A 25,552-nucleotide genomic window follows, 5' to 3' on the forward strand; every position below is an offset into this window, starting at 1 on the left:
CCAAAGCGCTTTACACACCCAGTCATCCACCCATTCTCACACACACACACACACACACACACACACATTCACACAAGTTCGCTCTGATACGCTATTATTAAAATAATACTTCAGTCTGGAAGAGAAAGAACTTGATTTTAACTTTCAGCCTCGATGTCACAGGAAGTAAATCAAAATGGAGCCCTACAACAGATTTAGGCAGTGTGGCTGCAGCAACACAAGGAGGCAGTATGACATTTGTGAGTGTGGTTCTTGTCTGAGCAGGATGTGCGTGTGTTATTGTCGCCTCACTACTTCAGTATTTTGTTATGGTGTTCAGTTCTAATTCCTGCTTATGTGAGCAGTATCAAGAAACATATTTAGCTTTCTATGTCGGCTATATGATTTATACTAAAGTGAAACCAGCACCTTTCAGTTCCTCAGTAAAGGCTGCCATTACGTTGGCACTCGGGGAAAGGTTTAATACAGAGTGATTTATCAACAGGTTCCTGGCAACTGTTCTAATGTTAAAGTAAAGACTTATCCATTTTAAAAACTTAAATATGCAAATTTCCCAAAGTTTTTTGTAAGTTCTTTACTTTTGCAGCTGCTAATGTGAATATGTGGTTTTTGTTAAAAGTCAAATTTGCATTTAAAATGCATGAAGAACAAAAAACATTAAAAGATAAAGGAATTTTAAGCCAAGTGTCTATAAATGGCCTGAATTTTGATAGGTGGTCTTATAGCAGACGTCATTCACACACGAAAACCACACATACTGACATAGATCAGGAAGTGTTCTGTCATTCCAGTGCTGATTGAGCAGGCTGCTGTTACTGTTGCAGTCTCTGTCACTGTTACATCAGAGGTATGGTTGTCAACTAGTACACCTGCTGAAGACCTCTCTCCTCTTGGATGCCACACATGGACACAGTCGCATTTGGACAGTATGGGCTCCAGACTGAAGTAAGTAATTATGTCATTTTTGTGTGTCGACTTCCATCACCATCAGTATGCCCGTCAGTCTGTTCTTGCGGTTTCTATTACTTCCTCTCGCAACTGCACAGGAAGTTTCCTGTAGCAGTTCTGTCGCCTTCTATCTGTTGCCATATGCTTCACGGTACATTTGTTCTTGTTCACAGCAAAGAGAAAAGTTCCTCTTTCGTTCACACATATGACTCGTTTGTATTACTTGGCTGTTGATTTGTTCTCAACATTACACCTGGTTTATTTTTGTTTATGCTCAGAATCTTCTTCGTTTTGAGAAAATTGATGCTAGACGTGGTGTCAATTCGAAGCACTGTCTCAACATGTATATGACTATATTTGGTGGGTAATGGGTTTTAAGAATAAATTTGTGTCATGGCTCTTAAATCTCTTTCCTGTCAGACAAAACCCTGAGCGAACCTTCTACTGGTTCTTTGAAGCAACTTGCCCTGTAGCCAGAGACAAAGGTGAGGCCTCTGTGGTTTATCATCTGTTGCAGAGCAACTTAGCTACGCAGAGTTGATTTGTCAGCACTGGACAAGTTGATTAAAATTGCTCTTCCATTATTTTCCGTAACTGTATAAACCTACCTTTTGTCATCTTCTTACATGACACACAGCACCGATTTGAATTTCAAGCACTTGGCTTCAAAAATAAAAGATGATGTTTTTTTATTTATGTATTATAAAATCATTAAAACGTCACCGCTAGTCTTTATAAAGGTGTTTCTGCTTGCACTGAGAATTGTTCATGCTTCCTGTCATGTGATCAAAAAACCCACACAGCCTGTGTAGTCAAACATGAACTACATAGAAAGATGGTGTAGTGATCCCTCTGACTGAGCAGCTGAGCATGTGCAGAAGACCTTAAATGCTAAATAATGTTTAAAAAGCATTATATTTATACATTTGGAATCATTTGCCACTACTTTTACCTCATTATTTTCTTTATTTTCATCATAGTTATTTTCTAAACTTTTAAAAGGCTGCTACAAAATAACTTCTAAATACATTTTAAATGTAGAATTAGCATTAGTATTTGTCCGCTCACTTATTTTAATGTTACAGATCCTGGACTGCTGTTTCAGTTTCCAGAAGACTTCAATGATGAGGTAGCTTGTGTTTTCCTGCCCTTGTGAACAAACGTAATAATATTTATGGATATGCTTTAAATAAAAAAAATAGCCTTTGTTTTGTTTGTGGGTTTTTTTTACACAAAGTGAGAACCAGTGTTTTAAGTTGTTCAATATGAAGATTTACTTCTTGTTTCAGTTAAATTCCTGAAACATCAGCTTACTGACATTCTCATCTACAATAGGGGAACACCTTAAAATCATATCATAACATAACATTGTATGTGCTTGTTAACTTACTGGTCCTCTAAACTTCGATGGCATGCCCCCCTCCCCCAATCAGGCCTGAAAACAAGCAAAAAAAAAAAGGTTCATGCCCCACAATTTTTTTTAAATCTTTACAACAACAAAAGCTCTTCCAAATTGAAATTTAATGAATTAAAGTGCTCCACTTGTGTGGCCAAGCTGTAGTTAGATTACTTTCTGCTATGCGCCCTGACAGAGATCACAGTATGCATCTAGATTATTTGTTCTGTTAGGTTTTCAAAATTGTTTCCCACTTTCTAGGAGTCCTGTCAAACATTGCCCAGGTTCTGCTTCCCGTATGATATACAAAGGTGAGTAGAATAAACTTGTTGGTTTACTTCAGGCTGCATTTCTCTATCATTTGTGTTTCATATGTTGTCTTCTCTCTACATTTGTCTGCTCAGAGTGAGAGATGGGGTGGCTGTGCAGCACTTTACTTTTGTTCTAACTGACCTTGAGGGATGTCAACGCTTTGGCTTTTGCCGTCTCACCAACAGCACACATACCTGCCTTTGCATTCTAAGGTACATTTCAACATGTGTTAAAAATATTTTAACACCAATTCTATTTGCATTACTTTCGTTTTCAGGATACCGTTGTTAAAAAGTGTTGTGGTTGTGTTATTTTTTATCAATGTTATTACAGCTATCTTCCATGGTTTGAAGTGTTTTACAAACTACTCAACAACTTGGCTGACTATCTCTCAAAAGGGCAGGTAAGATTCTCATGTGTAATATTTATCTTCTCCCACTTGTCTCTTAACCGCAGTTAAACTATTAATAAAAGATGGACATAGCATTTGTTGGTTTGTAAGATCGTATATTGAGACTAATAGCTGAGCGTTTTGTCCATTTCCATTTTCCTACACAAGGATTTGACTGAGAAACCAAGGGCAGTGAATACTCTTATGGTAGTAACTTGTCAACTACAACATAGTTACACGTAGCAAATATACTTGCTGTATTGTATTCAACTCTTACAGGATCCTTGAATAATTCTGTATCAAATAAAAGAATGCAGGTTTAAAGCAGTTCTACATTAGCTTCACATTTCCAAGCAAGAGGCTTCGTCCATCTGTGTCCATGTAGCATCTGTTTCAGTATGCTTAACATGACCACTTCATCTCTTCAACAGACCAGTGAAATGAAAGTTCTTTTGGCATCACTCTACAACCAGCCCCTTCCACTGGCTGCTGGATCCGTCACCCTGCAGATGGTAAGTCTCTAATTAGCCAACAAGAACTTGGAGTCACACAAAACTATACTGCTGTTTTCTGTCAGTGGTTAGTGTGTTGTTGTTTTTTTCTGAGGGAGAGCAGGTTTTGGTCAGCACAGAAGTGTCCCATCCTGTTGGACACTCAGAGAGACAAAAGGGGGTGAGTCCCACAGGAGTTCATGTGGTCTGGAATCACAGCTTTGTAGATACAGACTAACTCCTGCTGGAAAACTACAGTTGTCTGTGCTTGGTGGCTACAGCTGCAGACTAAAACCTTGTGTTTAAACCAAAGCATGCACAACATGCACTAATATCTGGCATTCCTTATAGCCTTTGGAACAATTTGTTTATTAATCCAAAAGCCATAAACATGCCATTATGTTACTGACCCCAACAACTGTTTTGTCTTATAAGAAATGCCTCTGTGTGGCCGAAAGCTGTAACAGGTTTTATTTTATGAATGTTTGTGCTTTTTTGAGTTTCATTCCAAAATAAATTGGTTACCTGAAAAACATATTTACTCACCTTGTGCAATTCTTTTGCATTTGCAATGGAGAATATATTTAGAAAGTTTCAGTCCTGGTTGATGGGGAAACTCTTATGATTACAATGGAAAAAGCAGGTGTTACATTAGTAGCATTTTTTTTATGTAGTTCTAAATGTTAGTTGAGTTAAGTCAATTTAAATACATTGCTTTTGCAGAAAAATGCTAATCTTAAAGAGCAACAAAATTAAGTTTAAATCTCATGAAGGATTTCAAGAGTTGAGATTTGAGTTGAGTCAGAGACTGTATATAAAGGATGGACAAAAACACCGTGCTGTCGCAAACCAACAAACCATTGGTTTGTTGACTTCTGTTGTGAAACTTCAGGCTAATCATTTTTCATCAGTGTCCTAGTTTTTCAACAACACCCTATGAGAATCTCCACGCTTGTAAAATAGTGTCTTGTCAAATACTAGCCAAATGCCAAACCATATGCTGATTATTTTTATTATTACATTGGATTCCTAGGTGACTTTAGGATTTATATTTGATTATGATGCTTTGTATCAGCCTCAGATATGTATTTGCATTTATATGCTTAATCAGTGCTGTATGTGCCTGCTTTATGGGTGGTTGGGTTGGGGGAGGAGAGTTTTAAGGCTTGCTGTGTATACTTGATTATATTGCTTGTATCGTGCATCTCAGACATATACTTGTATCTTATAGCCTGTTAAATATTGTTTACTTGCCTAGGGACTGCAAGTGGAACATAGGTAGTAACTAAATATGGTAATGGCAAATCAAATCAAATCAAATCACTTTTATTGTCACATCACATGTGCAGGTACATTGGTACAGCACATGTGAGTGAAATTCTTGTGTGCGAGCTTCACAAGCAACAGAGTTGTGCAAAATACAATAATGTAAACAAGCAAAATACAAGAATGGCTACATCTGAAACTAATAAATATATGTACAATATATAATAGTATATGCATTTCTGGATGTGTATACTAAATATTTTTCTACGTGTGTGTGTGTGTGTGTGTGTGTGTGTGTGTGTGTGTGTGTGTGTGTGTGTGTGTGTACACATATTTTACAAATTAAATAGAGTAAACAATAAATAAAATATATAAAATAAAATATACAGAGTTGAGACATGTGCAAAACATGTCTCAACTCTGTATACTCTGTATATTGGCATGTGAGGTCAGTAAGTTTGTGCAAAGTTCCTGACAAATACAAAATGCAACTAAACCTAAAACTATTAAAGATGATGTGAAACTGGTGATTGTGGCCACAAACCTATTAGAAACATGTTCTCTGAGGTCATGCATTGAGTAAGTAACAGAATGACTTTCAAAAAGAATCCTACATAAATGATTTCATTTTGCAGCCAGATGTGCCATTGTCCGCTGCCCCCACCCTCCCCCCACTGGCTTCATTTTTAAGACCATGAAGCTACATCCATCTTTTATATACAGTCAGTGATTATTTTTTAGCTCGCATAACTGTGTGTGCATGTGTAATTGATTGCTGTAGAGGGAATTTTGGAATGAAATACTAAATTATATGTCTATAACCTTTGATGTGTGCATATATGATGTGGAAGACACTAATCAGCATACTAAACCGTGTTGCTAAATGCAAAAACACTTCCCAAAAATTTCAGAGACATTGTTTCATTAATATTATCTCAAGGATTACTGATAGTGTTGATAAAGTATGAGCAATGTTTTATTTCATATGTTTTGGCAGGTTCCATACTTCATCGCTCCAGACCCCAGAAGTCTCCCTTCCATACCTGAAAACGTAAGCATGGTTAGGTTAAAAATTTAAGGCTAAATTTTAAATTTCAACAAGCAGTGATGGATTATGTGAACACGCCTTTCCCCACTTCAAGCTAATATTTCTATCTGTTTCTTGTTTTATACACCAGAGGAACTTGACCGAGTTGATTGTGGCAGTAGACGTGGGGAACCTGCTTCAGCTGTATGCCAGTATGCTGTTTGAGAGACGCATCCTCATCTTTGCCAGCAAACTCAGCACTGTAAATTACACAATTCTCTTTTATCCATTGCTTTACTTTAAATGTATTTACATCAACTTTGTGGTATAAAAGAGAACTCCCATCCCCCTAACCCATTCATCACATTTGGTACATGACTAACATGAATTAATTTTCACACATCAAACATAATGAAAAGTAACTAGGCCTTATCAGGTCTTAAAATGATATAATTACCAGCTCAGACGAACAAAACCACATGCCATATCCTCCAGAGAACCGAGGAAACAAAAGTATCTTTCAGTTGAACTGTTTTTGTCCACTACAGAGGACACGATGAGTAGGTCGGATCTCAAGAGGATATTAAATGCCAAAATGCAGAAGCAGCGTGTGTGAAAAACGAACTATACTCAGTGATTCAAGAGATTGTTTAACCACTTTTGTCAGCAATAACTTGAAGGAATTATTTTCTGTATGACTTTGTCAGTCTCTCACATGATTGTGGAGGAGTTTTGGCCCAGACTTCTATACAACATAGCTTCAGTTAATTAAAATTTGTGCTGGAGTTTGATTGGGCCATGACAACACCTTCACTCTTTTCTTTTTTATCCATTCTACTGCACATGTACTGTTGTTCGGTTCCATAACCCAGTTTTGGCTAATTTTGTCCTCTCAGTGACTGCAAAGTTCCCATGCCCTGCAGCTGCAAAAAAGCTCTAATCATCAATTTTTATCTCTGTGCTTGATAGTTGGTATAATGTGTTTGTGTTTGGGTTGGTATGCAGTGTTGTGGCCAAACATCTCCAGTTATGTCTACTCTGTCCAAAGGACATTGTTTCAGAAGTCTTGTGGTTTGTTTAGGTGCAGTTTTGCACTCATGCCGTCATGTTCTTTTTACAGAGGCGAGGCATTGTCCTGGCAACCCTTCCAAACAAGCCATACTTCAAATTGTTCTGCCATGAACTTAACATAACATGTTACCTGAGGCGTGTAAAGTCTTAGACCAGTTGTTGGGATTGTAGCATCGTCTTATCATGGAGTAAATTTGCTTTAACTCACGGGAAGACTGGCAGTTGTCTTAAGTGTTTTCCACTTGTGAATAATATTTTTCATTTCTCGTGCCTCATTGTTGAGTAATGGATGTCAAATTGTTTGGAAATGGCCACACAAGTCTCCCCAAGCTCATGGGCAGTAATAGCTGCCTCACTATGATCATTGATGATGTCTTATGTTTTTTGGCATTGTATTAATACACACTTAAATACTCCACTCCAACAAACTGCCCAAACTTCTGATTTTGTTGATGATGAAGCAACGTCTGCAGGCTACTTAACCCCTAATTTAACAACATACGTAGTTTTTCACACAATGCTTCTACGTTTAAGCTTAGTTTGTTTTAAATAAATAATGGCAGGTCATGTTGCTTGTTGATGTTCATCAGGTTATGTTTAATGTTCTGATATGTTAAAGCTTAGGATGGAGAGGGGCTGTGCTTTCCCTTTATGATTGTACAACTATGTTTGGTCAGCTGCCATTAAAGTCAGTAGCAACACTAGTCTCTGCTGAATCCATGTAACTGGAAGTCAGACGTAGAGCAGCTAGAACATGTTTGAATCTATAGTTTTGTAGTCATACCTTGACCACTATTTTTGGCATGTGTCAAACCACACAGGAAGATTTGTGTGCTAAAGCTTTTCTCCATTTTGTGCGTTTAGCTGACATCCTGTGTGCATGCACTCAGTGCTGTGCTATACCCCATGTACTGGCAACACATCTTCATACCTGTCCTGCCACCGCACTTACTGGACTACTGCTGGTGAGATTTGTCTGTTTACGTATTTAACTGCCTACCTATCTATCTACATATCTGCCTTCCTGCCTACAGCTGTTTAATTGATATTTGTTTTTTTATGGTCACAGTGCACCCATGCCTTACCTGATAGGGGTCCACAGCAGTCTATCTGAGGTAAACTGCTGACCTTATACTTCAATATAAAGCCACTGTTAAACTCAAATCCTCCAAATCTGTCAGATTTGTCCTGAGATACTGAAGCCTAATCTGTTACTGTCTGTCTGACAGAGGGTGAGGAGTCGTGGGTTGGAGGAAGTTGTTATTCTGAATGTGGATACTAACACCCTGGAAACCCCTTTTGATGACCATAAAAGGATACCTTCAGATGTGGTAATAAATAGTTTTGGTTTGTGTTACGATGCATAAGCTGCTTCTTTTGTTTCCACACTTTTTTATTTTAAGAAGGAAAGTGTGATTTCACTAACTATTTTCGCCCATTCACTGCAGCCCTACACGCTACTTTGATCTTCAACATTCATAATCTTCAACTGGACCCATGTGAGAATAGCTTAGATGACTGTCTGGTAAACTTCAAATCAAATCAAATCAAATCACTTTTATTGTCACATCACATGTGCAGGCACACTGGCACAGCACATGCGAGTGAAATTCTTGTGTGCGAGCCCCACAAGCAACAGAGATGTGCAAACACAACAACACAAACGAGCAAAATACAAGAATGGCCGACCTGAAACTAATAAATATATGTACAATATATAATAGTGTATGCATTTCTGGATGTGTATACTAAATATTTTCGTGTGTGTGTGTGTGTGTGTGTGTGTGTGTGTGTGTGTGTGTGTGTGTGTGTGTGTGTGTGTGTGTGTATACACATTTTTACAAATTAAATAGTAAAAAAACAAAACAAAACAATAATAATAATAAAATATATAAATTATACAGAGTTGAATATGTGCAAAACAAGTGGCATTTATATACAGTGTGGAGTGCATAATGTTGAAGTTCCAGTAGTGAAGCTGAGGTGTCTATGACGTGTTCAGCAGTCTGATGGCCTGATGGAAGAAGCTGTCTCTCAGTCTGCTGGTACGGGACCGGATGCTGCAGAACCTCCTTCCTGATGGAAGCAGTCTGAACAGTTTATGGCTGGGGTGACTGGAGTCCTTGATGATCCTCCCCGCTTTCCTCAGGCAGCGCTTCCTGTAGATGTCTTGGAGGGAGGGAAGCTCACCTCCAATTATCCGTTCAGAGCACCGCACTACTCGCTGGAGAGCTTTGCAGTTGTAGGCGGTGCTGTTGCCATACCAGGTGGTGATGCATCCAGTGAGGATGCTCTCAATGGCACAGTGATAGAAGGTCCTGAGGATGCGGGGGCTCATGCCGAATCTTTTCAGTCTCCTGAGAAAGAAGAGGCGCTGCTGCGCCTTCTTCACTGTTTTGTTTGTGTGTACTGACCACGTAAGATCCTCAGCCAGATGTACTCCAAGGAACCGGAAGCTGCTCACTCTCTCCACAGCAGCGCCGTTGATGGTGATGGGGGTGTGTACTTCTCTGCACCTCCGGAAGTCCACTATCAACTCCTTTGTCTTTGCGACGTTGAGGGTGAGATGGTTGTCTTGACACCAGTGGGTCAGGGCGCTGACCTCCTCCCTGTAAGCCGTCTCATCACCGTTGGTGATAAGACCCACCACTGTAGTGTCGTCCGCAAACTTCACGATGATGTTGGAGCTGTTAGTGGCTGTGCAGTCGTAGGTGTAGAGTGAGTACAGGAGAGGGCTCAGTACACACCCCTGTGGAGCACCAGTGTTCAGTGTGATGGGGGATGAGGTGATGCTGCCCAGTCTGACCACCTGGCGTCTGTCAGACAGGAAGCTAAGGATCCAGCTGCAGAGGGAGCTGCTCAGTCCTAGATCCTGCAGTTTCCTGTCCAGCTTCGAGGGAACGATGGTATTGAATGCTGAGCTGTAATCTACAAACAGCATCCTCACATACGTGTCTCTCTTCTCCAGGTGTGACAGGGCAGTGTGTAGTGTCAGGGCTATGGCATCATCAGTGGACCTGTTGTGGCGGTATGCAAACTGTAGAGGATCCAGTGAGTCGGGTAGTGCAGAGCAGATGAAGTCCCTGACCAGCTTCTCGAAGCATTTGCTTACGATGGGGGTCAGGGCTACAGGTCGCCAGTCGTTCAATGAGGAGATGGTGGAGGATTTGGGTACAGGGACGATGGTGGCCATTTTGAAGCAGGCTGGGACTACAGACAGAGAGAGGGAAAGGTTGAAGATGTGCGTGAACACTCCAGCCAGCTGAGCCGCGCATGACTTGAGGACGCGGCCGGGAATCCCGTCCGGACCAGTAGCTTTGCGTGCGTTCACCTTCCTGAAGCACCTCCGCACATCCTCCTCAGACACAGTGTACGCACTGACGTCATCCGCGGTGCGCACACTGTCCGGTCTCATGGTGTTCGCTGCGTCGAATCTAGCGTAGAATACGTTTAGATCCTCACACAGAGAGGCCGTGGTCTGCGGTGTGCTGGTTTTCCCTCTAAAGTCTGTGATCGTGTTTAGTCCCTGCCACATACTCCGAGGGTTGTCAAACTGTTGCTCCACCCTGTCCCTGTACTCACGTTTGGCTGCTTTGATCGTCTTCCGGAGTTGGTAATGTGCGTGTTTGTAGTCCGATGTGTTCGCGGAGGCAAAGGCGGTGTTCCGTGCCGCCAGTGCCGCGCGAACATCTCTGTTAATCCAGGGTTTTTGATTTGGGAAGGATTTGACTGTTCTGGATGGGACGACATCTTCCACGCATTTCCTGATAAATCCACAGACTGAGTCTGTGTATTCATCAATGTCTCTGGCGGCCACGTGAAACATTTCCCAGTCCGCGTGATCAAAACAGTCCCGCAGCGCAGACTCCGATTGGTCCGTCCAACAGTGCACCGCCCTCCGGGTTGGAGCTTCCTGTTTCAGCTTCTGCCTGTAGGCGGGCAGGAGCAGGATGGAGCAGTGATCTGATTGGCCGAATGGGGCGCGGGGGAGGGCTTTGTACGCATCCCGGAAAGAGGTGTAACAGTGGTCGAGTAGCCGATCTCCACGTGTGTTAAAAAGGATATGTTGATGGAGTTTTGGTGAGACTTTCTTCAGGTTTCCCTTATTAAAGTCTCCGGCTGTGATAAACGCTGCCTCTGGGTGTGCGGTTTCCTCGCTGCTGATCGCGCTGTACAGTTCCCTGAGTGCACGGTCAGTGTCGGCTTGTGGGGGAATGTAAACAGCCGTAATAATCACTGCTGTAAATTCCCTCGGTAGCCAGAATGGCCGGCACTTAATCATCAGGTACTCCAGGTCCGGTGAGCAGAAGGATTTGACCGGGTGCACGTTCGCATAATCACACCAGCTGTTGTTGATCATGTTGATCTTGTTGATTTGCCTCCTACAAAGTCTGACAATCAGGCAGCATCCTGGCTGAAATCAAACACTGGACTATTTCAGGGGTGTCAAACTCATTTTACATGGTGGACCGCATATAGCCTACTTTGATCTTAAGCGAGCTAGATCAATGAAACTCCCCTTTCTGTCAGTGTCAATTACATATTTAACTTTGTTTTTCCACGATGAAGAAAAAAAAGGAAATCTGTCAGCACGACTCTTCAGACTTAAAGTGAAAGAAATAAAATCACATTAAAAGTTCTGGTAGCTTATTGCCCAGACATTTTTGTTTTAAGATGTAATCTTAAAAACTGAAATTTCTATACTAAAATCTGAAAAAGTGAAAAACAGAAACTTTTATGTTTTTCACAAAGTTACAGAGGTTTCATTAGAGACATAGCTAAGCATTTTACAATTTAGCATAATTTTGTAAGTTGAAATTTCTTCAGTACTGAATAGCAGAAATTAGGCTTTCATGTCAGCGGTTATATTTTTTGGGGGGGACTCAGTGGCCGACAACACTGTTCACAATGGTGAACTGTAATAAGCAAGCGAATAAAGCAGGAAATATCACTGTCAATTTTTTTATGGAAAACTGGTATCGAAGCACAGTGAGAGATAGATATAATTGCACACGTTTGATATCCCATCCAACTATTTTAAACATTTCTGAAGCGAACTATCTCACGTTATGTACTAAAGTAAGGAAGGGCAAGTTTGGACAATTCCCCAGCATATTCTCTTGATTTCACCTCCCTTTTAGTGGTAAAAATGACAATAGAATATAATGATGCTACTTAGGGGACAGGTGTTATGATGAAAACTAGGCTCAAAACCTATAAAAAGGAAACAAGAGTCCTCTTAACACATTTGAAATAGTGTTTACATGTGAAGAACATGAGACAAATAAGACCACTAATAAACATAGTTTACTAGTTATGGTTTAAATACATTTAATTCACAGTATACATTACAGTTGGACCAATCAGCGATTTTTAGACTGCCTTGGGTACTGGAAAATCACAAAGTTTTATCTCTGAGCAGGGACATACTGGGCCCAGAAACTGTGCTAAAAGAACAAAATTTACACCATGCAAGATTGTCGAGTTGCTCAAATAGTTTTTAAGCCCTTGTAAAAGTCAGCCTCATTAGTATGAACTAGTCTCAGTGCAAGTTTCCTGACACAGAAGTGCACATTCAACATTTAAAAAGGCACAAATTCTGAGCGCATATATATTAATAAACATATTACAGATATAAATACAGATGCTGTATGTGTCCAGATGTCCGGATTGAAGATGTGTTTGAAACGCCAAGCGGTGTCACCTGGATGTGGTGTTTCTCAGGCCTTCCTGAAGGCTCAGGCTCTGCTCTTTGGAGGCTACAGGGATGCACTGCAGCCTAATGAGGTCTGTCATACATGAAATACATATCGGTATTTATATATGTATTTAGAAAATCAATTTAGGCACTTTTATTTCCACATTTCCCAACATGTTTAATTTAAATTCTCTAAGTATTCTGCAGCTCTGCACATCTGTTATATCAGTATTTATTTTTAGGAGTAATTCTTCTTTTGTTGTTCATGGCCGTCTCTATGTGTTGCTTATTGCAGGAAGGAGAAATATGTTTCTGCGAAAACCTGTTTTCAGATCACAAATCTCCGAGTATGAAGCAGTTTCTTCAGAGTGCTGTTCATTTGCAGTGCTTCAAACAGGTAAACACTGCCCTCTGCTGTACAATTAATGCAATTGTAATAGTAGCTGAGCAGTGGTTGGACAGAGATTTAGAAAATGTTCGAGGTGATTGTATAACAGCCATTGATAGAGATGTGTAATTTGATGGATTGTGCTATGCTAAACAGATTACTATTTTTTTTTAAATAATAATAATCACTATTTTTTACATAATTAACAAAAAAGATTTTGAATTTGGCGTGAAGTCAGGTGCACAGGCCAAGCATCTTCATGTCACTATAAATGAGTGAGCTGTTTTGTTGATGCTGTATATTTGTTTGTTTTTTCAGTTCATCGATGCTCGTTTGGATATTCTGAATAATAAAAATGAACCAGATGATCTCTTTGAGGAGGAGATTATAAAGTGTGAATCCACAGCAGGTGTGTATCTGTATCTTTACCTGTGTGGTTGTGCATGTATATGTCCATGTTTTTCATTGCTTGCTTATGAAATTATTTCTTTTTGTAGGAAGAGGTAAATCCTATCAACAGTTAGTTGGTAATTTAAAGGTAAGTTCACTTAATCTTCAAAGAAACACTAATGCATTTGGCATCATCTTGGCAAAAATTCTTGCATTTGTACTTTTGACAGAAAGGAGGAGGTGCTCTCATCCTCAACATGAAGTCCAAAGCAAACATGAGAGTGAGTACAGTGTTGAGGTTTTTTTTTTTTTTTTTTAATTATTATTATTCTGAACTAATACTATGATTATGTTGCGCTGCTGTAGGTCTGCTACTAATCTGTTTATCTTTTCTAGGCCAAAGTTCTTGCCAAGTCAGGTCTGAAAAACCTGCTGATACATAAGGTGAGCGCATGTTCATGTGGGCAAATGCTTTGATGGATAAAAATTATACTGTGTTTTTAATAAACTTTTGTTTTGTGTTTGATGCAGGTTAATGATGAAGAGCACACCCTTCAGAGAGGTGGATCGGTATCACACCGCCGTGCCCAATCTGACTGCCTGCAGAACCGCTTACCAATCACACAGCACTTCGGGAGGGTGAGATACCACAATTTAATCTCATGCACCAAACCCACATCTTAAAAAAAAAAAAAAAAAAAAAAAATCACTCTTTTAAAATCTAGATATCTACACTCACTGGCTTTATTAGGTACACCTCATTGCATTTAGGCAAGTAAAAGTGATCAAGATAACCAGCTGAAGTTTAAACCCAGGATGAGAATAGAAGAGGAAGATGGTTTAAGTGGCTTTATACATGGCGTAGATGGGTGCCCATGGGCACCCCAGTGTTTCAGAAACCACACAGCTGTCTGTCCAGTTTTAATGGTCTGACACAGAGAAAATATTTAAAGAGTCACAATGCTCCACATAAAAATCGCTTGTTGTTGTCAGAGAAGAATCGCCACATTGCTTAAAGCTGAGAGGAGGGCAGCCATTATTCAAATAACCTTTTATTACACCCAAGGTATGCACAAAAGCATGTCTGAAATAACAATACATTAAACATTAAAGCAGATAAAAAAAAAAATCTTACAGCAGAACATGACCACACGGTATTATTCCTGTCAGCTAAGAACAGGAAACTGAGGCTACAATTTACAGACTCACCAAAATTGGGAAAGAGATTATTGGAAAGGCCTTGACTAATCTGATGAGTCTTCATTTCTACTGCAACATTTGGATGGTAAGGTCAGAATTGCGTATAAACACCATGAAGCATGGATCCATCCTGCCTTTTTTCAACAGTTCAGGCTAAAATTGCCTGCACAGTCACCAGATCTCAATCCAATAGAGGATCTCAGGGATGTAGTGAGATGGATTTCCAGCACTTGTGTGCAGCCAACAGATCTGCAGTAACTGCAGGATATTATCATGTCAATACAGACCAAATTCTCTGAGGAATGTTTACAGCACCTTGTTGAAGTTATGAAAGCAAAAAGGAGTCTAACCCAGTACTAGCAAGGTGAACCTAATAAAGTGGCCAGTCAAGGTATAATATAAATATAACCCTGTGACCTCATTTGCTTCTGTATTGTTTTATATTATTCTTATAACATCTGAATGGTTTTCTTGTGGAAAAATTGTATTACCAAACCTTTGCTTTGTTGTTGCATCATGTCAGTCACGTCCCCGTCGACCTGCTCATAAATCTAAGACTCCTAGAGACAACGACATCATGAAAGACAGTGAAGATACATGGGATGGGTAAGCTGTGATGAAATATATTCACTCATCTACAGAGTGTTTTAGAATACACTGAGGCTGTTACAGCTTAAGCCAGCATTGTATTAACTGCCTAGCTGTACTAAATGTAGCTGTACTTGTTCAGTTCAATTTATGTACTGTAGTGCAAATTCACAACAACAGTTGTCTCTTGGCACTTTATATTGTAAGGTAAAGAATCTACAATATTAATAAGAAACCCCAGCAACCACACAGCTCCTTGCCAAATGGCAATAGTGGGAAAGAAAAACTCCCTTTTAACAGGAAGAAACCTCCCAGGAAGTCAGGGAGGGGCAGCATAAAAGAAACACTATGAGAGAAAAAGACAGAGTGCAATAATTACCAATGATTAAATACAGTGGTCCTGTTTATAAAGGAGTAATTTAAAAAAAAAAAAAAAGTGAGTAAAAAAAAAGAAACGCTCAGTGTATCACAGGATGTCCCCCAGCAGCCTAATAAATAATCTGTGTGCTGTCTCCAAACTGGGAGCTGGTTCTGTAGAAGAGGGATAGCTGAAAGCTCTGCCTCCCAGTCTACTTTTGAAAAGTCTAGGAGAGACGGATGGGATGGAGTTCTCCACACAAGACCAGGATTTCTCCAGAATGTTTCCCAGTTATTTATGAAACACACACCATTTTTGGACACCACTGAGACAGTGAGAGGTTTAAGGAGAACATGACAGGAACACAAAGTAATAGAGTGACTGTACCATTCACCAACTGCTTTTCAGATTAGGGTTTAAAACAAAAACGGATAAAAACAGATCAAACAGGATTCAGACTCCTTCCCTTTTGCCAAGTTTTTGACTTTAAATAAATAAAATGGAAATAGGGGTGGGCGGTATAAACGGTATATGGTAGAAATGATATAAATTTGGCCAACGATAGAGATTTTGACTATATCGCTCTACCGCGATAGCGCATGTTGATGGTGTCATCAAGCTGCGCCTGTTTTGGTCAAAAGCATTGCAGCCGCTGCAAACAACATCATCTGCAAATTATGCCTGGCGACAGTAATAGCAAAGAGACAAAGTACTTTTGGAATATGGGGAAAGCCAAAAACTGTGCTTCCTCCACTTCCCTACCATTGATTCATTACTGCTGAATTCTCTCGCAGCTGCTCTATTCCAATGTTGTTGCAGTATATTAATGACTAACCTCGTATTGTGCATGGATTATCTCAGTTGTTCTCCTGACTGAAGTTTGGTCCGTTTATATCATCCTGCCATGCAATTGCATTTGTCCCTAACCATCAGAAACCCTCACGTTAACTTTTATCGAGTGGAAAAACGTTAGCGGCCATCCGTCAGCTTCACTGTGCTAATGTTATGCTAACATAGCTGTTTTGCTAGCGATCACGTAGCACATCCATACCACCATACATACCAGCTAGTCCGACTTCAGTAACCCTACAAACATCACTGCTGTTTAGTTTTCTGTCTTCATTTATGTTGGAAGTGATAGCAGAGCTGTACGTTTGAATTTCTCCAGAAATCTCTCAGTCAGAACATGTCATATCATGTTTAGGTCAGAGCTAGCGAGCTAACGTCCTGCTAACTTCTAACTCCGTTAAATTTAATACATTCTGTTTTCATGGATGCCTGGATGTTAAACTTAATTGTTACACCTGGTAAAGCAGCAGCTGATCATTTTATTAAAGATGAAAGAATATAGACAGTTTTTAACTCTCAGTGATGCCGCAGTGTAGGGCCCAGATTACTCCGCGAGGCTCCTGACTACGGTAGCCGTAATACTCCAACAATCCATCAAGCGGTGCACCTTCATAGCTTACCAAAGTCGTACTAAAACATTTTTGACAGATTTCTGCGCGCCGTGTACTACATAAAATCAGTTCACGGTCAGTAAGCACAACCAGAATTCTGACATAAGGCACACTGTCGATTTTTGAGAAAATTAAAGGATTTTAAGTGAACCTTATAGTGTGTAAAATACGTTATACAGAAGAAAAGAATATATCGCGATATATATCGTTACCACACATGCTTCAAATTATACCGTGATATGGATTGTAGGCCATATCGCCCAGCTCTAAATGGAAATATTAAGTCCTTAAAGCTGTACTCTGCAAGTAAAAACAAGTGTATAAATAACTAAATATTATTACATTAACATTCAGACTTTTACAATCCACACATGTGTTTTGATGTGAATTGTATGTTTTAATTACATTTTAGATGTTTGTAAAACTAAGTTTAACATTCAATTTTACAGGTTAGGAAGGGTTTAGAAAGACATGTGGTTTATGGACAATCCATCAATTCACATAGTCAAAACCAAGCCTTCATATCTAAGCAACTCTCTGAAGACCTAAATAATAAACTGCGGAGAAGAGTTTATCAAACAGCATGTGGAAAGAAAACTGTGTAGAACTCCAAGAATATGTTAGAAGAGCATCGGGCACTAATTATCATTTGGATAATATACTGTATCTTTACAGTGGAGAATTTTTGTTCATACTGTTTTGTTTGTTGCTATCATTTCAGAGCTATGTCTGGGTCCAGGACTGAGCCTGACTCTGAGCTCCAGAAGGATGAAGAAGAAGAAGATGAGGAGGAGGAAGATGCACTGCTGTGTGATGAAGAAGAGATGGATCTTCTTGGGGAGATCTTTGATACACTGAGCTCTCGTAGCTCCCATGACCGTGGCCTGCTGTACGGCACCCGCAGCCTGGATCTGTTTGGGCCAGACAGCCATGACTTTATCACACGGGTAAGAAAACGGGTACAAGTGTCCCTAACACACACAAGTGAATGCAATTTCTGATCTGTCTGTGTTTTCCAGCGTGTTCCAACCAATCCAAGCCAAGAGAGCTTGTCTCTGTCCATCAGTGGCAGTGGCAGCTTGCACAGCTGGAATCTGGAAACAACAGAGGAGTTATCAGACCTGACAGCAGACACTGACTGGCCATGCATGGACACTAGTGTACCAGAGGAGGAAGGGTTGGAGAATATGAATATGCAGTCAGAAAACAAAACAAAAGAGCCAAAAAATGGACAGAGGCAGGACGGAGAAAAACAGGAAGAAGTGACAGGAGCAATAAATGGGAATCAAGCAGAGGAAACTGATGATCAAAATAAGTTTAAGGAAGTAAAGTTAGAGGAAAATATAGAGAAACAAGATCCGGGAGAGGGTGTAAGTTTATGGGAGGACCCGGTTAATGAAATATGTGCCAAGAGCGATGAAGGCTTAAAAGAAAACAAAGAGGATGAGCAAAATCAGACAGAGGAGGTAATTGCAGAACCTGAGATGGAAAGAGAAACACATGAAAGTCCAAAAGCAAGAGAAGAAGAAAAAGAGAGCCAACTGGAGAAAAATGAAGAGGTAAGAGGATCTTTAAGCAAACTTATAAACCCAAATCCTAAACATCCCAACTCTGTTGAAGAAGAGCAAAATCAAGGGAAGGAGGCCGTTCCAGATACTACAGTCTCTCCTGGGCCTCAGATTCCTGCTGTTGACCCTAACCCTACATCAGTTCAAGAAAAAAAGATTGAAGTAGCTACAGAAAAACTGGAGCAAGAGGTAAAGCAGACCCCCTCTCCTCCTAAAGTGCTATCTGCTGCAGCACGTTTTCAGTCTCAAGGATCCACCCAAAGCTTCCAGGTAAAGTCCAGGGTTAAGGCCTTCACTGAACCTGGGAAACCTTGCACTGTGTTCAGAAACAGGGAGAATGCACAAATGCCATGTGACTCAAATACATCAGAAACAAACAACCGCACGGAGGAAGCTGAAGAGGAAGAACGACCTCCAGTCAAAGTGTCAGAACTGAAGAAGAGATTTGAAGCTTAAACAATGCTGGTTACATTCTAGTTTTTGTTACTTAAAATCCAATTAAATTGATACATTTGGTTTCTCTCTGCATTTCCCCTGCCTCTCCGTTACTCTTAATCCCAAGCCCATTTGGTTTTACTGAAAATATAAATTATGAAATAAAAGTCAACAATGTAGTGTTATTTAAAAGCTGACCTCTGTAAATTGTAGCAAATGTTACTCAAATGAGGGTGAATGTTGCACTTGGGGATAAGTTTCAGATGAACATTTTGTGCATTAGTATTTATGAATATAACAAGCTGCAGTGTATACAAACACAAAGTAATGAAAAAAAAAGAACAATGTTCCCATTTTAAGTAGTTTTGGACTTTTTAAAGGCCGTCTCTCTACAATAACAAAAACAATACTGCCACACTCTTACAAACTGGCTGTTTTCTTAGTATGTAAACACATTTTATTGCTTGTATATTTTATACTTGGTGAAATGGTTAATTACTTAGAATTAAGACAGCATGGCTGAAATAAATAAGAAGAAAGTAAGAAAAATGCATGAAAAATGTTTTTCCTGTTGCCTGCTGGGAGACCAATTTGTTACTGAAAGAAATTTTTTTTTCTTCAAATGTATTTGTGTGGAAAAGGCATGCTATCCATCAGATTCTTTAATAAAAACTGACGCATTCTGGGTATTTACATTTTGCGACCATTTCACTTACGATCTGAATAACCTGAACTTGAATAAAATAAATACTTTGAAAACTGCTTCTCAGCTTCAGCGCTCCAAGACGATGGGCAACAAGCAGGAATACTTGGTGTGCACATTGCAGTTTATTTACATAACACCTTGTGAAACATGCATTTTGATTTGTTTTAGATTAAGTTGAGCTTTTCCTAAGTTATATGAAAGTGCATCACAGTCAATCTTTTAAATCAATATTTCTTATAAATGCAAAAAACGTGTAAAAATATACATTTTTATATATAAATACACAGAACAAGCCGCACAGAAAAAATACTAACCTGCGTACAAATACAAAGTGTTATTTAACTCATGTTCCTTGTTCATGTGGCGGAATAAAAGGGAGTGACTTGTTTACATTGCAATGCACAAACCTCTCTCTTCTCTTCGTGCAGTGAAACAGATGATAGAATAAGTTTAGAGGTCTGATCAGTCTTTTGTTGTCACTGGCTATTAGAAGCTGCAGCACAAATAGTGTTTAGTTTACTTACAAACTGCTGCTGCAAAACATGATGATCTCTAAGCACAGGATCACAGGAAGCCATCAGTTATAAGTTCATAGCCTTACAAAGTGACAAAGTATGTGAGGACTCATATCAGACGTTCTTCTTTGGGCAATGGTAGGGGCAAGCCAGGTTTTTCACAACCCGCTGACCTTGACTGTTTCTTCTCCATCGCACTGGGCTTGTATGTTCCCTCCATGCTTCTTTTTTTCCTAATGACGCAAAGTAGCAACAGCGTAGTCAAGCTGAGCAGGGACAGCACGGTGGAGACAAACACTGGCACCATGGGTGAGATCGACACTTCCGTGGCCATGCTGAGGAGAGAAATCACAAACTTTTAAAGTCATCAATACGTAATTTATAACATCAACATGAAAGAAGTTGTTACAACCTCTAAGGGTCAGTTGTTCCAACAAGTGTTTCACATTTGCGCACTGGAGGGCAGTTACCTCAGTTACTGAATTCAGGCACCCTAGTGGGGATGCACAACAGTTTTTTTTGTTTGTTTTTTGTTTCTTTAACCAGAAACAAACAAAAGTAAAAATGTTAATTTAGACTGTATGATTAATGATCAGCTGAGAGGAAAACCGCATATTGGGTCAGTTGAAAAATAAGTTGAGAGTGTTTAAAATGAGCTCACCTCCCGGTAGAGTAGAAAGGATCATTCAGGTCTGCAGGATCTGTTCTTACATTTGCACCATGTAACTGTGGAGCATTAAAAAAATTATATATATATATCATTCAGCCGTAACATTAAAGACACCTCCTTAATACTGTGTCTTTTGGGTCATGTGTCCTGTGCACCAGGACATTGGAGAGTGCTTGATCTGTGCCAATGCTTTGGTGGATGCTATAAGTAAACATAACATTTACATAAGTGCCAGGACCCAAGGCCTTCCCAGCTGTGCCCCACACTGCAAAGACATTATTGTTATCCACTTTACACATCAGGACTTTTACTGTTGTGGCAGATCAGATACGTTTAAAACATATATGTAAAATAGAAGAGACTGTCATGTTTAACACTTTGTATTTACGAGTTTGTGATCACAAGTCATTATTTGCCTGAAAAACAAATTGTAAGAAGGGTTTAAACTGTTTACAAAAAAATCCCAAGCTGCAGCACATCCATCCAACCTGCTGAATGCCTGAATCCAATTCAAGGTAGCTGGAGTGCTGGAGCCTATCCCAGCTACCATAGGGTGAGAGGCAGAGTACACCCTGGACAGGTCACTAATCTGTCGCAGGGCTAACACAAGAAGACAAAATCATCCACACTCACATTCACACTTACAGGCAATGTAAAATCATCAGTGAACCTAACTGCATGTCTTTAGATTGTGGGAGGAAAGAGAGAGATACTTAGTCTCAAATGTACTTCAATTTAAAACACCGCAGCCAGAAAACCTGTGTGACATGACAGGCACATACCTTTCAAGGAAATCTTCCTCTTTCATTCCATAACCACTTGGAATACCAAAAGAAAGAGCTTATCACAAAGTGTTGGATGAGCCATCGTTTGCGATTATATTTTCATGGCATGAATCGCATGATTTTGAAATACTAATAAACTAATCAAGCAAAAAAAACATACACTAAAGCATTGCTGTTTAACCAATTTAGTCTAATACAAAACTACTTGATCAACTTGAGGTATAATTATGACATACAGACACACACCAAAATGTGTGGTTTACAAGCCAAAAAACCCCGCAAACTTCATGTTACAGGAATGCCATTGTACTGACTTCCACTACATTCCTTGGGGGTGTATTATTACCACTATGCAAACAAGGACCTCAGCCACTGAAAGTTAGCAGAAAGGGAAGCAATTTAGATTTGCTTTTTCTTCCCAGAATACTGTGCAACCAGCTTATTAATTTAGAGTGCTATTCTACTAACAATACTGTGTTAGTAGTGGCCAATATTAACAACAGGAACTGAATTTTTTATTGCACTTTCATTGTTTCCAGGTTCTCAAATGTGAGGAATGTTTGCCTTCTTTGGTTTTGTTACGTGATAATAAACCTATTATTCGGAATATAAAAATAGGTCAAATTGAGCCTAACCTAGTTCTCACTCCCACTTTTAAAGCATCAATGAGTAAATCCAGTGTATGGACTTTGCTGTAATTGGATCTATGGCCCTCATAGAAAATCCTTAATCATACCAGACAGGGACACTAGGCTACAAAAAACTATTCTAAAAAAAATCCGTGGAAGATTAAGCGTTACACACTGAAAAGGTAGTTAAGAAAATGTCCCGAACTCACCATAAATGTCCATATATATATAGACAGGAGATGCCGAACAACTCCTAATCTTAAACCTCAGTCTGCAAAGTGTAAAAAGTCTGCTCCCCATAAACCACTTAGACCAACAGACACTGACACACCCACCAAAGTTTAACATTGCCACGGGCTGACGTATGTCTCTGCCCAGGGCGGGATGTCACAGATCCCGAAACACCTGTTTAACCGGTGTCCTTCCGGCTCAGGTGAACCTGCTGTTGCTCTGAACTGTGACAGGTGAAACCGCTTACAGCCAAAGGAATGAAGGAGCGCGTGCAGCCTCACGAGGAAGCTCAGACCGTTGGGGTTACAGCTGCGTTCGTAGGCCAAGGATGACATTTGGTATTTACCTGCCGGTTAATGGGTATCCAGGTGAGACGATCAACGTTGTAGTGGCACCCTGTTCAAAGTAACACGCTCCCGGAAACCGAGAATGCTCATAGTCTGAGAGACAGATGTCGACGTGTTCGAAGCATACTGAAAGTATTCTGCCCCACTCACCTGTCGTATTCAAATGAGCCTGGTCACATGTCCTCTCTGCACCAATCAGAAACACACTCGCCTTTTTTTTTTTGCTTTTTTTTCCCTCAGGACCTCAACAGGACCTGGAAAAACTAGTCCATGCATTCATCTTTAGTAGGCTTGGCTACTGTAACAGCATCTTTACAGGTCTACCTAAAAAATCAGTCAGACATCTACAGCTCATTCAGAACTTTGCTGCTCGAGTCCTCACTAAGACCAAAAAAGTGGACCACATCAGTCCAGCTCTGAGGTCTTTACACTGGCTGCCTGTCCGTCAGAGGATAGACTTTAAAGTTCTGATGCTGGTCTATAAAGCTCTGAATGGTTTAGGACCAAAATACATCAGTGACCTCCTGACCCAGTATGAACCTTCCAGATCCCTCAGGTCATCTGGATCCGTTTTTTTATCAGTTCCCAGAGTCAGAACCAGACACGGAGAAGCTGCATTCAGCTTTTATGCTCCATATATCTGGAACAAACTCCCAGAAAGCCTCAGATCAGCTGAAACACTCAGTTTATTTAAATCCAGGTTGAAGACTCACCTATTCTCAGCTGCATTTGAATAAAGCTCCAAATCCACACTTTTAAGCTTAAATTTCAAAACTTAAATTTTAACTACTGATTTTATCTACTGTTCTGATTTTATCTACTGTTCTGATTTTATCTACTGTTTTTTTTAATCAATTTTAAATCATTCTTTTTATTGTTTTTGTTTCTAATGTCTCTGTAAAGCACTTTGAATCACCTTGTTGTTGAATTGTGCTATATAAATAAACTTGCCTTGCCTCTATATTTTCCTATCTCCTATATATTCCTATCCTATATTTTTTGCTTTGTTTTGTTTTAGCACAAGTCACTAAGCTTACAAGCAAAAGTAGGTAATATTTGGTTTATTTGCTTTGACAAATACAAATAATCACTCAGCTGATGTATAGAGGGTTAGGTTTAATAATTAAATAGAAAAGTCCTTGTGTGAGTTTACAAAGCTGCTGTTTGTCTGTGCACAATCTACCCTGTGGCCTACTTTCGTTATTACTGAACAAACGAAACTCTGATTACCAGAAGTCCTGGTGTGCAAAACAAAGACACGTTATACCAGATAAATAGCCTGAATTAAATCTTATGAAAAAGTAAAACGAAAATCCAGTTTCACGCCTTCTTACGACAGTTCACCCTACTGTTAGCTGTGTTTAAAGAGCTGGGGGAAAAAAAGTTATGATAAAGGAGAATCTTATAGCAAAACTTTGCTTTCTTCAGTTTGGTCATATTTTAATATTAATCAATGTGTTAATCTTCAACAACATAGAAAAGATTAAGGCACTGACTTAGTAAAGAAATAATCATTTATTTTTATTTATTTATTTATTTTTACAATTCCTACATAAAAGCTGTGCAACTTCCTTTAAAACAACAACATTTGATTTGCCTTTTCACACATAACATCTGTTGAATAAAAGCTGAACTTGTCATCAAGTCCTCCAAAAATTGACCCCCAAACCGTAATGCTCTACTGCAGGCACTCACCAACCCCTTTATTCGATGTTATGTAGGGACAGTGGGACGTGGTTTCCTTTAAAAATCAATAGCTTTGGTTTTAGACACATTTACTGTGAGGAAAGACATGTCAATTAACAAACCTCCCATAGATAAAAATACTATGTAGCCCCACCTACTACAGAAGACTCACAATGATACAGTTATTAGGGCCAAATATTGATATCTGATTGATCCGGCTGCTGTTAGACCATAAATCAAACAAAAGTGGTGACCACACACAGCCCTTAGTTTCATTAACCAAGACTCTTTTGTTTCTGTTTAAAAAAATGCAGTGAGCCAACACACTTTGCTAAAAACCACATTAAAATTAGGTAGGAGTCTGTGTGCAAGACATAACAGATTTAATGGAGCAGCAGGAGTATACTTCACTCCCCTCTTTGCCCTTCAGGCAAACTGTAAGGGGTCCAACATGTTTGTATGTAAAATGTGCTCTATTTCATTATGTTCAATTGCATATCACAATATTAGTGTAAACAGCATACTTCAGACTGGAGGACACATATAACTGGATAAGGGAAAAATAATGGATGGATGAATAGAAATGCAAAAAAATAAAAAATATGGAAAAATGTGCTTATGGTCAGAATTTACACATGAATTTAAGAGAATGAAAACCAAAAAACCCCTGCTAAATCCAGGCTGCTTTTGGATATATATTGGTATTAAGTTATTTTTTTCCTTTTTTGTTTGTCTTTAGCATACTTTGAACCCCATAGCATCAACTGACCATTATATAAATGCTACCGCCTTTAAATGATAAGCACTGTGGAGGATCATTAACGATGCTCTGCCCTTCTTTTAATGGTTAATGTGGCACAAAGAATTACATTTGTTCTGAGGGTAAAGGCAGGATTTATTTTGCTTTCTTTTCTTTCCCTGTCACTGAAATCCTAAAATAGAGGATATCATATCCACTATATTAAATATGTCAGATTGTTACTGTAAAAAAAAAAA

The 25,552-nt window shown here is 39.4% G+C and overlaps 1 protein-coding gene and 1 long non-coding RNA gene across 3 annotated transcripts; one reads left to right on the forward strand and one right to left on the reverse strand.

Annotated features, from left to right (window-relative positions):
• Positions 1-587: 587 nt before the first annotated feature.
• On the forward strand, positions 588-19,746 carry dennd1c (DENN domain containing 1C). 2 transcript variants are annotated; one of them, XM_040014160.1, is made up of 23 exons: positions 588-945; positions 1,369-1,433; positions 2,034-2,077; positions 2,606-2,655; positions 2,749-2,868; positions 2,990-3,059; positions 3,479-3,559; positions 3,654-3,719; positions 5,802-5,855; positions 5,983-6,093; positions 7,767-7,867; positions 7,972-8,017; positions 8,132-8,233; positions 12,564-12,689; positions 12,896-12,997; positions 13,307-13,397; positions 13,486-13,526; positions 13,609-13,659; positions 13,775-13,822; positions 13,910-14,017; positions 15,102-15,184; positions 17,706-17,931; positions 18,004-19,746. In XM_040014160.1, the coding sequence occupies exons 1-23, from the start codon at positions 929-931 to the stop codon at positions 19,006-19,008; spliced, it is 2,808 nt and encodes a 935-aa protein (XP_039870094.1). In that variant the 5' UTR covers positions 588-928; the 3' UTR covers positions 19,009-19,746. The 2 variants fall into 2 exon arrangements, with proteins under 2 accessions (XP_039870094.1, XP_039870095.1); XM_040014161.1 differs by lacking the exon at positions 3,654-3,719 and having other exon boundaries at positions 599-945.
• Positions 19,747-20,587: 841 nt separating this feature from the next.
• LOC120722968 lies at positions 20,588-23,029 on the reverse strand. The gene is made up of 3 exons (XR_005693648.1): positions 22,870-23,029; positions 20,870-20,934; positions 20,588-20,701 (listed from the first exon to the last, which is right to left on the reverse strand). It is a non-coding gene; the product is annotated as an uncharacterized LOC120722968 (long non-coding RNA).
• Positions 23,030-25,552: the final 2,523 nt, after the last annotated feature.

The sequence above is a fragment of the Simochromis diagramma genome, unplaced genomic scaffold (assembly GCF_900408965.1).
Source record: "Simochromis diagramma unplaced genomic scaffold, fSimDia1.1 OVJJ01000669.1, whole genome shotgun sequence".
Classification (NCBI taxonomy): domain Eukaryota; kingdom Metazoa; phylum Chordata; class Actinopteri; order Cichliformes; family Cichlidae; genus Simochromis; species Simochromis diagramma.

What these genes read in the sequence shown, in the direction of transcription:
- dennd1c (XM_040014160.1), top strand. An exon ending in GATCCGTCACCCTGCAGATG is followed by an intron (nt 3,560 to 3,653) that starts GTAAGTCTCTAA and finishes TTTTTTTCTGAG; the next exon opens with GGAGAGCAGGTTTTGGTCAG. An exon ending in CACTTACTGGACTACTGCTG is followed by an intron (nt 7,868 to 7,971) that starts GTGAGATTTGTC and finishes TTATGGTCACAG; the next exon opens with TGCACCCATGCCTTACCTGA.